Below are 15,550 nucleotides of genomic sequence, written 5' to 3'. Positions count from 1 at the left end.
GGCAGAAGAGAAGAGAATTTACTGCCCTCCAATTTACCTTGTTTTCACACTGGTTGGATAGATTCAAGGAGAATTATCATCGCCAGTTTCTTTAAGAGCTTATTAACCTGGTTCTTGCAGGTCTAGGATTGTTCTCAAGAGAGGATTGGAGGAGGCTAAACTAGCCAGTTGTGGAGCCAAAAACAAATGGATCTGTCACGGAAGTAACACCTCTGCCATTTCTCCTCTCTTCCAGGGAATACAGGAGTAGGTTTACCAGTGAAGAAACGCTGATGTTCTGCATGAGGGTCATGGTGGGGGTCATCATCCTGTACGACCATGTGCATCCCGTGGGAGCTTTCTGCAAGACATCCAAGATCGATGTAAGAACAGTTATGATAGGTGATTTCCCAGTAGGGGCTCGTGAATGTCGCCAAACAGACCTTGCTTCTCTCTCTCCCTCCCCTCCGTCCACCCCCCACCAACTGCCCATGAGTGAGCTCTCCCTGTTGCAAATCCATCAGGGCATCTCTCCTTGTAGCAAAAAGTCCAGTCCTGTTCACGGGCATACAACAAATGCATCCAACCTCAAAGACACAGAAAGAGAATGGAGACGCTGATCCCCTCAGCTTGTAGAGGGGCTGAGGGGTGAGCAGTCACTTAGCTGCTAGCTGCCCTTCAGCTTTTCCACGTGCCATATACGTATTTACTTGTATATATGTATCTCAGCGTGAAAAGCATTAGGAGATAACTGGATTACAAGACACCATGGTCAAATCCCAAACAACGTTCCAACTTCCTGTCCCATTGCCCAGCAGAGAGCACCACCTGATTCTCATGCTTTTTCTTGTCCTTGGACTATGCTTGAGCCCTGCCCAGAGCGCCCGGCCTCTTCTCTGGTAGGGGGATTCCTTTAAGACACTCCTCACATGTCCCCTCATGTGGAGCACGTCTCCCGCACCCTGCATGGAGTAGAGCCTTGCTTCTCCTCCGGCCCCAGAGCGCCCGCCATTTTGGATTTTCTAACTCCTTCACAGACTCTGGTGCTTCCCTGGTAGCTCCACAATAAAGTATCTATCTGCCTGCAGTGCAGGAGACACAGGTTGATCCCCGGGTAGGGAAGATCCCCTGGAGAAGGAAATGGCAACCCATTCCAGTATACTTGCCTGGGAAATCCCATGGGCAGAGGAGCCTGGTGAGCTGTAGCCCATGGCGTCACAAAGAGTTGGGCACGACTTGGCAACTAAACAACAAACACAGATTCTGAGTTTGTTGACAAGAGCGGAGACCAGGATGTATACACCTGATGCCCACTCCATTGCCTAACAGTGTCTTTGGTCCATGGAGCATAGTGCTCATAAAATTTTTGCTGAGTGAATGAATAGGACTGGAAAACAAATGATGGTGGTGTGCAAGTGATTTCCTGTTGACTGTGAGATAAAGACACTCCTCTCAGCCCAGTGTTTGCCTGCAGCAGCACCCAGCAATGTATCCCTGTATTAATTTAAAACCTTTTAAGTACAGAATAGCACCTTTTGGTACTAACTTATTCTGAAACAGCTAAGTAGGGGTATGCACACTCTAGGCTCATTCATGCATAGACAGCAGCATCTTTGATGCTCTAGTTCTGTGCAGACAGAAGGTCCAGATGCCCAGAGGGGCTGTGAGTCTGAAGAGTGTAAGAAAATTTTTCAGTTTATAATACAATTCAGTTTACTCATGTTGAGGTTCTGGCTTCCTAGCATACATAGCTAGCCATAGTTCTCCATAGAGTTTTCCTTATTTTTAATATAATTATTTTTATTTCTCAAGAAAATAAATATTTATATAAAAATTTGGGGAAATAAAGGAAATTAATATACAGAACTTTAAAGATATCTGTGGTAACCTCACCATGGACATCATGTGTCATCAATATGTCACATATGTTTGTCCCTTAATTTTATATAGATGTTTGGGTGTCTGTGTGTATGTATTAATACTTAACAGATTAGCACCCTGCTATAATTGTTATTTAAAAACATTTAATTTGCATAACAGTATATTACAGAGTTTTTTCCATACCAATAAATATTTTACTGTATTCTTCGTGAGGCTTTAACATTTTTATGCTATAGATTGAGCATAAATAGCTCTATTAATAACCCATGAATATCATTTGAATATGGATTGAATTTATTACCTGGTACTCATAGGACATTCTCATTTACCACAGCCATTTGTTAACTTGTCAGAGAGTCAATAATTAAAAATACACTGAGTACCATTATGTCTTGTAGCCTTAACTTTTAAAAAAAGCTCGTCCTTGCTTGTCATTCACTGACTCTTTCTGTGGAGGCTGTAAACATTATATGATGTTAGTTCTAACCCTCCCCATTCCTGATGAAGTCTGTTTGTTCAAGTTGGTCTCACTAAGAATGGCTTGCTTGTACTGAAGCTCACCCATGTCTCTAAGAAAGTTTCAGGTTTACAGAGCACAGTATGTATACTATATAATGGGTCATTTTTCTCTGATGACATAAAGGCTCTCCTTCCAGATACCAGTCTGCTTCGAAGTCAGCAGTTACAGGCACGGGGTTTATAAACCCTCAGGGTATCAGCATCAACTATGAAGAAGCAGATAATGAACTAGATCCTGTCCTTACAGAGAACGTGTTCTGGAGCCCAAAATGGAAGTACTGAGCTCTAGACACCCAGATGAGGGAGAAATTCCTTCTGTAGAGAGGCAGAGAAAGAGGGCGATGTTTCAGGTGGATCTGGGGAATCTTACCAAGTGGACGGAGAGAAGGAAGAGTACTCCGAGCAGAGGATTCATCCCAGCAGAGTCATGGCGGCCCAGAGGGTTGGTCATCATTTAGAGAACAGATCCTGTTCGTGGGTGTGAGGGATGCAGGCTGGAATGAGGTGGCATTTTCAACTGATTTCCTTAAAACTACATGGAGCGATCCAATACAGTATCACTCTTTAAGCCCGGTCCCCAGCCCACACCTCACCCAGAATCCCAGACCCCCACCTCCTCTGGACACATGAGGTATGGCCAGCCTCAAATCAAAGGTTCTCACTTTCACACAGACCTGCTCCTCCTCTTGGGCTCCTGTCTCAGGTATTTCACCTCCTTTCAACTCAGGGTCAAAGCCAAACCTGGGGTTTTTCCGCAGAACCTAGGAACAGTCTTCTTCGCTCTTCACCTTCACACCTCCTCAGACACCAAGTCCTGTGGCCTGGACCTCAGCGCATCCTCTCATCTCGCCCTGACGCTCTGTGCCTACTGCCGCTCTCACAAGCTCACTCATGCTCTCCCTCACACCGTCACTCACGCCCTCACTCTCAGGGGCTCCCACCAGGCCTCCCATCTCCAGCTCTACTTCCTCAGATCCCTTGCAGTATTAACCGCATTATTAGATCGTTGAACACCTATCAAGGGTATTTTCCACAGGTCAAGGCCTCAAGTCCTGAACATGTTGTTAAACGCACGTTGAATATGGTCCAGAATGCATCTCTGACTGTGTCTTGTTAGTCACACCCCAGGCTTTTATCAGCCTGAGATCGAACTAGAAATTCCCGTAGAGTATCCACCACACTTCTGCCTCTTTTCTAATCTGTGTCCCCATTTCTCCCTGGGCACTTTTTACAAGAACACATATCAAAGGATGACAAGGAGCTGTTTGTCTCTCTTCTCCCACTGGGCTCTGAGCTCTCTTGGGAGAGGGACTGAATCTCTTCATCCTGTGCTTGTCCCCATCCTGCACCTGTGACAGGCATCTCTGATTGACCACGACATTCTTTTTGGATGAGGCTAAGCATACCCCCAAATGACTCTAAGCCCTGTGCTTCAGGCTGCCCCCATCAATCCAACAAGCTTTATCCAGTCTTTGGGGAAAAGCTTTCAGCCTACAAAAACATTTTCTAAGTGACCATTGTAAGAGAGGTCCTTAGTACTGTTTACCCAATCAGTGCATGAATATCTGTGAGTTTAAAATGACTGACTGTATTCTTTCCAGAAGGATTCTTCCTTTGCCAAAAAAATTCCCGTATATGAGTAATATAATGTGATCTATTAAGATGTAGATTTAGCTTTCATGTATTTCCCAAATGATGAATAAATTATATTGCAAGGACACAAAAAGCTAAGAAACTTACCCGGTTTAGGAAGATGCTAAATAAAGAAGGATGGATGAAACCCAGGCATTCTGCCTCCATGTGCTTCGTATTCCTAACTGTTGTCCTTTACTGGCCCTCTCCTGGCCTGGGGAGGGAGACAAATTAACCTGAGCACTAAGATCTCTTAAGGTTCTCTGAGAAATGCCAGTGTACTATTAGGGATACAAATATGTGGTGGTTACTTCTACCTGGTGAAGGTAATGAGATCAGAAGAGGCTTCCTGGTGTTGGTGCGCTCCAGCTGAGTCCTAAAAAAGTTTTAAAGAGATTACCGGTCAAACAACTAAAGGAGGAAATGCATTCTGGGCAGAGGGTGGTGTAAAATGATCAGGTTTGCAGTTCATTTGGTCAGCCTCCCCTGAGCACAGACTAGAGAAGCTCTGCTCTTGGCTCTGGTGTCCAAGACAAGAAAATCAGTCTCAAGTCTTTGTCTCCAAAGGCCAGACACAGAAGATATTCAATTGTGGTATAATATGAAAACTGACAGAAGCTTCTAGAAACCCACAGAAGCAACTCACTGGCCCGACGGAGGAGGAAGGTTTATTGGTCATTTCAATATTTGCTTTCTATGAACACAAACAATGTAGTATTATTACAGGCAGATATTGTTATGGACAGATACTATGATGGGCAGAATTGCTAAGGTATTAACCAAATCTTGTACTTTCTCTTCCTAGATGAAAGGCTGCATAAAGGTTTTGAAGGAACAGGCCCCAGACAGTGTGGAGGGGCTACTGAATGCCCTCAGGTGAGCTTCAGCCCTGTGGGGTAGCAACCCTTCAGATCCACTGCTAATTTAGATGCTGCTAGGGTCCAAGGGCTAAAAACACCAAGCTTAACCTCTTACGTCTGTTAACACATGTTGAGGTCAGCCCCATTTTTATCATCCCCTTTTCACAGATGGAAGAAACCGAAATTTAGAGAAGTCAACTCACTTGGCAAAAGTTCTCACAGCAGATGGCTGAGCCAAGATTAAACCCTGGTCTGGGTGACCCTGCAGGTCAAAGACCAGATCCTGGCCACACTGCTTTGTGGTTGGTGGGGACTTGTCAGGAGAAGAAGCCTCCTGGGTCTCACTTCCCCCTCCACCCCTGCTCCCCAGACCTGGCTGCATATGAGAATTAGGTGGGTAGCTTTTGCCAACACTGATGCTTGGGTCCAACCCAGACCAGATTAATTTTAATTGCTGGGATAGGGGCTCAGGCATCCATTTTGGGTTTGTGGGTTTGTTCTGAAGGTCCCTGCATGAGGCATCTGTGGAGTTGCCAATACTGAGAACCCTGCTCCCCTGTCTGGATGCCCTTGTATCTGGCCAATGCCCCTGACAGCTCCTCACTGCTCCTGAGCCATGCTAAAGCACCTGCTCTTCCCAAGGACACATGCACTTAATCCACTGCAGGGCAGGACTCTTATTTGTTTAGCTGTGACACATCTATATAGTTTGTTGAATCAGGCCAATTGGATTGCCATCTGGAAAAGTTTATGGCCCCTGCTGTCTTAGTCATTGGTGATTTCCCTCTGTTCCTCTCAATACCATTCATGTAGTGAATGTTCAATAAGTGAAATGAAGCAATGATACTCTATGATGTACAACATGTATGTTTCATGTTCTCATTTAATCATCACAAGTCAGAATGGTAAGATCTATTATCCCCATCTAATAAAGGAAGAAACTCGGATGCACATGACATGAATAAATTATACACTGAGGCTGATCCTTTTTGCTGCAGCTGCTAAGTCACCATTCTTCAGAACAGATGTAGCATTAACCTAAGAGTCTTTCAAATTCTGTGGGTAAACCAAGGTTTTTTTCCATTGATGCCCATTTCATAGAAGGCAGACTTTCCACACTCACTAAGAAAACTTTTGGCTTCTGACTTTTTTTTTTTTAAGATTTTTTTGATGCAGACCATTTTAAGTCTTTGTTAAATTCATGACAATATTGCTTCTGTTTTATGTTTTGGTTTTTTGGCCATGAGTTGTGTGGGAATCTTGGCTCCCCAACCAGGGATCGAACCCACGCCCCTTGCATTGAAAGGTTAACCACTGGACCATCAGGGAAGTCCAATGTCATTCTGTTAAGCAAGGCTTGGAGACCAGGGCACTGTGGTAGACTGCAAGTTCCACTGAGTTCTTGGCATTTTGTGTCTCTTCTAGGCACTGTGATGGTCAGAGGGTACAGACTTTTGAGGCAGCCAGACCTGGATCCACATCAGAAACCACAAATTGTTCATAAATCATGCATTGTTGTATTTGTCATCTGGAATGGGTCATTTAACATCTCTAAATCTCAGTTTGCTCATCTGTAAAATGGAAGTAATAACCTGTCCTGCAAAGAGTTAGTGTGAGTGTGAGTGAAATAAAAACTTCCACAGTGCTTGGAACACAGTCAAGATTTTACTACATGTTAATTTTCCTTTCCTTCCTTTTCATGACCAGTAAATGTGAAGATACACATTACACCACTTTTCTTTCCTATATGGGTCTGCCTTAGTGCCCCCCTGCGGTGGTAATGAGGATAAGCACTCTCACAAAAGGAGAAAACAGTAACTAGAGAGTTGGATAATGTTGTTATGGTGACTGGGTGGTAAAGAATCCTCCTGCCAGTGCAGGAGATGTGGGTTCGATCCCTGGTGGAGGAAATGGCAACCCATTCCAGCATTCTTGCCCGGGGAAGCCCATGGACAGAGGAGCCTGTGAGTTATAGTCCATAGCGTGGCAAAAGAGTCACACATGACTTAGCAACTAAACAGCAACAACAGTGTTGCTATATGCAAACCAAGCTTTTACAATCGGTGACTCAGGAGGTGTGCCAAGAGCCTGCACTCAAGCACGTGAAATCTGTCTCCCTGGAAAACGAGATTGCTTGTTTCTCCTTCATGTAATTATTTGATTAGGTAGAAGATCTATTTGTTTAATAACCAAAATATAAACTTCTTTGGAAGGAAGGATTGAATATTAAATCTGAGACTAAGTTGGACACTGAAGTGTGGCTCTTTGTGTAAAGAATGGATGCCAAGTTTGATTTCTAAATATCAGCTGTGCCTCTCAAGCCAAAGATGAGCTGACAACTCTGATCAAAGCTTTCTCAGAGCATACTGTTTGCACACTGTTTGCACACTGACTGCCGTCATTTTCTTTCCATCCAGGTTCACTACAAAGCACTTGAATGATGAATCGACTTCCAAACAGATTCGAGCGATGCTTCAGTAAAGCCTTGCTCAATGAAGAGGATCTTTGAACTGACCTCAGAAGATGTATATGTTTACATAATTTAATACAGATTGATGTTAATACTTGTGTATTTACATAACCGTTTCCTTCTTGTCACTGAAATATATGGACCTTCATTTGTATCCTGACTGACTCAACCCAGAGATCATAAATTGACTGGAGAGCCTTACCTTCGATGTCTAAAACAAAAACCCCTTCTCCAAAAGGCAGAATTTGGAGACGTTGATCTTTGCTACTGGAGTTCCTTACGCCTGTAACAATCAGAACTTCCCAACAGTTTGTGGTCATGTTTTAATTCTAGATTAAATTGATCTCTCTGGGAAGTATAGTTAGAGAAACACAAAGAGTTTGATTTCCTGGGTCAGCCCAGCTACAAGAAACACAACTGTTATCCTGACAGAGAGACAGGGGGAACCCCAGAAAAGAAAAATTCCAGTGGAGATATAAGCCCCAGTGTCTGGAATTCAGCACACCCCCTCTCTTTCCTCAGAAGGCACAGCACCCATCAACTTTTCTGTTTGCACCTATTTTATTTCTCAGCATTCTCTCTTCCTATTTTGATTTATACCCTGTAACATTCCCTTTCCATTTTTCAAGAGGAAAAAATCAGCATGTTTGCATCAGTTTGTGGAGGAGAAAGGAGAATAGAAAGATGCACTCTTGTGGCTGGGCTGGTGACTGTCGTGGAAGTGGGGACAGGTGGGGAAGAAGGGCATCCAAGCAACAGTGGCAGTCATCTCTCTGCTTCAACCCTCTGTCTCCAGGACCAGGAAAGTGGAGCTCTGGTTAAAATTGTGGGTGAGGTTGCTAATGTTCCAGTTGTCTGTGGAGTGCTGGGCACACAACTCCTCCTAATAGGAGCCATGGCCTCTGGGGACCATTCATGTGGCAGCAAAGATCTAGCTAGAACTTAACTAGTTATCAGAAAGCTTGGGGAATTTAGAGAGGAGATTTTTATTTTCTGATTACCTGATATTTAAAAGACAGCTCCTCCAGGACTAACTGCCAGCTTGTTACAATGTATAAACTCGAGCCTGAGTACTGGGATTAAATGGTAGACTTGTTGATTCAGAGTGAACTTGGAAAATTCACTTAAATTCTCTGTGTCTCACTTTCCTCATCTATAAAATGGGCAAATAAAATAGATAACCTCCAATACTCCTATAAGACCATGAGCCAATAAGAAGACTGACTCTCTCATCCTTCCTTTGTAAATAGAATCCGGTAAGCATCACCCCACCTTGCCTTGATGATTAGCGATATGACAAGGGTTATCTGTCTGCAGATCAGAGGTTAGAGTGGAATCTTGGAAATCTTCTATTTATTCTGGTCTCCAGTGAGGATGAAGTCAAACAGCATCACCCCTCTGTACTACTAGAACCCAGGATGCCTCATTGCTGATTCCATGTCCTTTTCTTTTCACCACGTGGCCTATGCATACATACTATAGGGTGATATTGGACACTTTTAAATATTCAACCTGGTCTGTATAATTGCTTGCCTATTTCTGATGGAAGCAGAGAGTTACCCAGGGAATGATAATGCCAGAAGTTGGGTTTGGTATATCAGGGTTTGATGACATTGTCCCAAGGAATGAGCTGTCACACCATTACTTTCTGGATTTTGGTAGCCAGGTGGCAGTCCCTTGAGTCCTCTAAGAATAGGAGAGACATATTTAGGTTTTATTTTTAACAAATCCATTCAGTGGCAGAACGGATTCCCTGGTCTACATCTAAATGTCAGTCAGTCAACAAAGAGAGGAAAAGCCCTTTTCCTTGGAGCTTTTCAAGCTGAACAAGTACAGCTGGTTGGATGAGGGTTCTGTCATCATAACAGAAATGCACTAAATGGCTTTCAAAGACATTTCCAAACCTAGGGATTCTAAAACCCTAGAGGAAGCCAGAAGTTGGGATAACACTGGGTGAACAAATTCATTAGATACTCAGCTTCTTTTACTTGGAAGCCACATGTTGTCTTTGGGCAACAACTGTCAAGACTAGAAATGTAGAAGTACTCAATATTTATTGTCATAGGGTCTATTTTCCTCCCATATCAGAGAAAGGACTTGCAGAGTAAATGGTTGAGCACATTTATAGTTTTTAATTCGACTTTCTCTCAAGTGGGACCAAACATATGGGGTGAGGAGTTGCTGGCCTGCCCCAATTTAGCCAGGCCACCTTGTTTCAAAGCCAAGATTCACCAGAACATGGACTCTCAAAAGCCCAGGGCCTGAACTATTGCCTCCGATTAGCAGCAGGACAGGTTAACTGAATGTCTGTGATCACTAACAGGTGGTGGGCCGTGGGTCCACTCCAGAGCTATAGTGGGAGACAGATTCTTTTAACAGGCTGTCCTTCAGGTGTCCTTGAACAATCACATTTTTGTATGCTGCATGCATGTGTGTCCAGGACCCATGAGCTGTTCAGGGGAAAGTGCTAGCCACGGTATCCATGTCAATGTTAGCTATATTTCATATTTGAGGTCTCATAATTTTCAAATAAAAGTGTACCCCATTATTCAGATATTTATTTTTGGGCAAGTGACAAGGTGAAAATGACATTTCTTAGATGCACTGCTACTTTGGCATTATAATTTTGTTCTCGGAAACGTTTTATGTGCCACTAGACATTAGTTTAAAAAGAAAGTGACCATGTTTTAAATTGTGGTGACCCATTGGAGCTGGAGTTTTAATTAAGAACCAGAAAGAAACTCCTGGATACTATCCTTTAACTATTAGTTAATATCATGCTTCATCGGTGTTTGCTCCTAGTCACCACCATTGTATCAAGATATTAATGGTAAACTGAGGTTTTTAATACATTATCACATTTAAGTAACAATAATTTCATGCTTCTTCAAAAGAAAAATGAAGCTTACTCAGTCTTGGGATCTAACTGTGCAGTAGACATCAGAGACTTTTCATTCAATCTTGTATCCCAGACAGCTACAAATTTTTGTAGATGTTAATAATAAACATTGGAATTTTGTCTTAAAGAAACAAAAACTTTGGAACCCAATTTTCCCACTACATCTATAAAGCCTGTTGCATACACAAAGCTGTTTAAAAATTGTCATATGTTGTTTGCTGAAGTCATTGTAATTTTTTTGCCTGCTTTGCCTCTTTTTGTACAGAAGTTTTGAGTGTGAAATGAAAATTAAAGTTTGGTACATATATTTAAAAATACACTTCTTTTATATGATGTTCAAGGTTGAGTGGGTAATAAGCACACAGTCATGAATACTTGCTGTGCTAAGTGTTAGTCGCTCAGTTGTGGCCGACTCTTCGCAACCCATGGACTATAGACCACCAGGCTCCTCTGTCCATGGAATTCTCCAGGCAAGAATACTGGAGTGGGTAGCATTCCCTTCTCCAGGGGCAAACCCAGGTGTCCTGCATTGCAGGTAGATTCTTTACCATATGAGACACCAGGGAAGCTCTAGATGCTTGCTGCACATAAATATTTGCTAAATGTCTGCTCTGGGGATCAGGAAATCACACCAATTGCCTTCACCTCTCTAAGCCTCCATTTCTTCATATACCCAAAGTCTGAAACATCCAAAATGAACTCCTCTTGGTACCAGATGTATTTATGCACTTCAACAAAGACTCCCATTATTTAAAAAGACATAAACTACAGAGATGCATGACATATCTAGAGATGCATGAGACCTACTTATTCAAGGATGTTAAGAAGTAAAAGAGCATTTATTTGCTCTTGTATTTTTTCTCTTCAGTGTAGTAGTACTTCCTTGGGTTGGCAAATTAACAATAACCTATTCCATAAAAGCATATTTTTCAGGCAATTTAAACTCTAAAGCAACTCTCCTAATGATTAAACACTGAAACTTTTCTAGACCACTACGTTTAATCCCTGAACCTCTTAAGCTGATCACCTAAGACCTAATTGTATGTGTTTTCAATGGGTCAGAGTCCCCAAGAGAGACTTTCCATGAGTCTATATGCAAAACACAAAGGGAAATGAATAAGAATAATTTTTCTGTAAATTGACACACAGACAAATTATAATGGACAAAAGCTGGAAAGAAGCAAAAAGAAAGGGGCCTTTGTGAGAGAAGAAAGGGAGAGAGAGACCCTAATTAAATAAATGCTGAGAGTCAAAAGACATGAAAAAAAATGAGTAAGCATATGTGTGATTGTCAAAAGGAACACAACTGGTAAGGAATTGCACATGCTTCATACCAGCCAGAAATTTGGTGGTTAATCAGAGTTCTCCTGGAAGGATGGTAAAGGAGAGCTCAGCTGATACTTTCCTAAAACCTAGTGAATATTTCGGAGAAGGCAATGGCACCCCACTCCAGTACTTTTGCCTAGAAAACCCCATGGAAGGAGGAGCCTGGTGGGCTGCAGTCCATGGGGTCGCTAGAGTCAGACACGACTGAGCGAATTCACTTTCACTTTTCACTTTCATGCATTGGAGAAGGAAATGGCAACCCGCTCCAGTGTTCTTGCCTGGAGAATCCCAGGGACGGGAAACCCTGGTGGGCTGCCGTCTGTGGGGTCGCACAGAGTCGGACACGACTGAAGCAACTTAGCAGCAGCAGCAGCAGTGAATATTTGCAATCAGTAGTCTATACTGATTTTGTACTTTGAGTTACCAGTTATCAGTTGTTCAGTCGCTGAGTCGCTGAGTCCAACTGTGCAGCCCCATGGACTGCAGTATTCCAGGCTTCCCTGTCCTTCACTATCTCTTAGAGTTTGCTCAAATTTATGCCCATTGAGTCAGTGATGCCATCCAACCATCTCATCTTCTATCATCTCCTTCTCCTCCTACCTTCAATCTTTCCCAGCATCAGGGTCTTTTCCAGTGAGTTGGCTCTTTGCATCAGGTGGCTAAATTATTGGAGTTTCAGCTTCAGCATCAGTCCTTCCAGTGAATATTCAGGGTTGATTGCCCTTAGGATTGACTGGTTTGATCTCCTTGCAGTCCAAGGACTCTCAAGAGTCTTCTCCAACACCACAGTTTAAAAGCATCAATGCTTCAGCGCTCAGCTTTCTTTATGGTCCAACTCCCACATTCATACACAACTACTAGAAAGACCATAGCTTTGACTAGATGCCAGCACTTTGTTGGCAAAGTGGTGGTGCTGCTCAATTATCAGTAAGCAGACAGAACTTCTAGATGTTTGCTATTTGAAAGGTATGTAAGGGTAATTAGTCGTCACAATGTAAATGACCAATTAAATAATACTGTATAGTGTTGATTGATTTATTTAAACTATTTATATTAAGTACATTAATATATCCAATACAAAAATCCTGGTCACTGCTGGTTACCTCCACCCTGACTAAGTACACCTACATGTACCACTTAGTAAATAGAAAGATCTTGGCCATTCTGTCTGCTCCAGCTCAAAGGTCAAATTCCAAAGAAGGGAATTTTTCTTCCTAGGTCTCATCAAGTTCCTAGGGCTGTATTTTTACTACTCTAGCTCATCCCTTGCCTGATGTCCCAGAATTTCATTTAGAGTGTCTTTTTGGCTGAAAGTTCTTGTAAGACTATCTTCAAGATAGTCTTTTCTGTATAAAATGTTCCAGTTTTCACTATCAAATTGCACATTTCCAGACTCCTCTTTCTCTCTGCCTTCAACTTTAAATTGTCCTTGTTTGCCCCACAACAGGCTTTTTCTCAAGTCATGAGCTATATTTTATTAACATCCCTAAGCCATCCAGGAGCTAAAGTCTTCAATATTGTGATTTGAGAACTGGTAGTTCTAAAAGCCTTCTTACACTTTGAAGAAGCTTATCTCTAGAAATTATCAAAAGCACTTGGAGGAGGCCATAAAATTCTTTCCTTCCAAATTTAAATAGATTTAAAAGGATTTTTTAATTCCTTTTATGTGACAGAAATAATGTAATCACTATGGGGAGAAGTTATGAAGGTTGTGGTGCTACATGTGAATATGAGTGGGAAGGATGCTAAACCTCTCTTTTTTGGTTCTTAATGGATTTAATGTATTTGGTGCTAAATATAGGCCACTTGCGAAGAGTCGGACATGACTGAGCGACTTCCCTTTCACTTTTCACTTTCATGCATTGGAGAAGGAAATGGCAGCCCACTCCAGTGTTCTTGCCTGGAGAATCCCAGGGACGGGGGAGCCTGGTGGGCTGCTGTCTATGGGGTCGCACAGAGTCGGACATGACTGAAGCGACTTAGCAGCTAGCATAGGCCACTGCACAGCAGTTTAAACTATGTGTTTGCTAGAACACTTTCTAACACCTTACACAAAAATAAACTCAAAATGGATTAAAGATCTAAAGGTAAGACCAGAAACTATAAAACTCTTACAGGAAAACATAGGCAGAACACGCTCAGACATAAATCACAGCAAGATCCTCTATGATCCACCCACCAAAGTAATGGAAATAAAAACAAAAGTAAACAAATATGACCTAATTAAACTTAAAAGCTTTTGTACAATGAAGGAAACTATAAGCAAGGTGAAAAGGCAGCTTTCAGAATGGGAGAAAATAATAGCAAACAAAAACAAGTGACAAAATATACAAGCGGCTCACGCAGCTCCATACCAGAAAAACAAACAACCCACAAAGTGGGTCAAAGAACTAAACAGACATTTCTCCAAAGAAAACACACAGATGGCTAATAAACACATGAAAAGATGCTCAGCATCACTCATTATTAGAGAAATGCAAGTCAAAACCACAATGAGGTATCATCTCATGCCCATCAGAATGGCCACCATCAAAAAGTCTACAGACAATATAAATGCTGGAGAGGGTGTGGAGAAAAGGAAACCCTCTTACACTGCCGGTGGCAATGCAAACTGGTGCAGCCACTATGGAGAACAGTGGGGAGATGCCTTAAAAAACTGGAAATGGAACTGCCATATGACCCAGCAATGCCACGGCTGGACACACACACTGAGGAAACCAGAATTGAAAGAGACAGATGTACCCCAATGATGTTCATTACAACACTGCTTACAATAGCTAGGACATGGAAGCAACCAAGATGTCCATCAGCAGACAAATGGATAAGGAAGTTGTAGTACATACACAATGGAATATTACTCAGCTATAAAAAAGAACACATTTGAGTCAGTTCTAATGAGGTGGACAAAACTGGAGCCTATTATACAAAATGAAGTAAGTCAAAAAGAGAAACATTAATACAGTATATTAACACATATATATGGAATTTTGAAAGACGGTAACAATGATCCTATATGCAAGACAGCAAAAAAGACACAGATGTAAAAACAGACTTTTGGACTATGTAGGAGAAGGGGAGGGTGGGATGATTTGAGAGAATAGTATTGAAACATGTATATTACCATATGTAAAATAGATGACCAGTGCAAGTTTGATACATGAAACAGGGCACTTAAAGCCAGTGCTCTGGGAAAACCCAGAGGGATGGGGAGGGGAAAGAGGTGGGAGGGGGGCTCAGGTTGGGGACACATGTGCACCCATGGGTGATTCATGTCAATATATGGCAAAAACCACCACCATATTGTAAAGAAATTATCCTCCAATTGTAATAAATAAGTCAATTTAAAAAATAAATTATTTGTTTTATTTGTCCATTAGACATTTAAGTTCCTGGGGGCAGAAAAATGTGTCCTAATGAGTGTGAAGCTCAACTTAGTTCAATAGCCAGTAGATGTCTGCAGAAGGAAAACTCCACGGTCCTGAAGGCTGAGGGTGCTGAAATGAGAACTTGAGAATTAATTTCTACATCTCACAGCCATCCACAGCCACAAATTACCTGATTCTCTGGCTGGTCAGCTTTATTCCTGGAGGAAATTTTTACCTACTTGTAAGGGTATTTTTAACCTATGTGAACACAGGGCCTGCAGCTTGCAGCAGATATGCCAGGAGTCCAGCTGAGAAATCAAGCTGTTGTCTTGATCAAAAGTCAGAGTCATCTAGTTCTGACAAAGGCAGGCATATTAGTCAGATTAAGTCTTGCTCAGTCTGGTGCTAGGCTGTTACTCCATCAGAGTTGAGCTTGAGGCAGAGGCAGAAAGACAAGAGAAGCAGTTTTCAGTAGTGAGACAGATTGGTTCAGCACCTTGGATAGCAACTGATGCTTGGTGCCCTGGCTGTCCACAGCCATGTATCCTGGAATCTATAAGCCCTATTCGTTGGTTCAACTTTATTTCTTGAACTCTGCTTATCAAAGACAATATGTCCT

The 15,550-nt window shown here is 42.3% G+C and overlaps 1 protein-coding gene across 4 annotated transcripts in view; it reads left to right on the top strand.

Moving 5' to 3' along the window:
* CYRIA (CYFIP related Rac1 interactor A) overlaps positions 1-10,557 on the top strand; it is a 102,482-nt gene extending 91,925 nt beyond the window's left edge. For 3 of the 4 annotated variants that reach the window (XM_070379141.1, XM_070379144.1, XM_070379142.1), the window contains exons 10-12: positions 236-362; positions 4,817-4,887; positions 6,297-7,264. In XM_070379141.1, coding sequence (XP_070235242.1) covers positions 236-362; positions 4,817-4,887; positions 6,297-6,375 — 277 coding nt within the window. In that variant the 3' untranslated portion in view covers positions 6,376-7,264. Of the gene's footprint in view, positions 1-235; positions 363-4,816; positions 4,888-6,296; positions 7,265-7,288 lie in introns of those variants that run through there. The other variant, XM_070379145.1, reaches the window with a different exon arrangement.
* Positions 10,558-15,550: the final 4,993 nt, after the last annotated feature.

The sequence above is a fragment of the Bos mutus genome, chromosome 11, assembly GCF_027580195.1.
Source record: "Bos mutus isolate GX-2022 chromosome 11, NWIPB_WYAK_1.1, whole genome shotgun sequence".
NCBI lineage: Eukaryota > Metazoa > Chordata > Mammalia > Artiodactyla > Bovidae > Bos > Bos mutus.
Note: the sequence above shows the minus strand (reverse complement) of the source record. Positions and strands in the feature narration are given on the sequence as shown.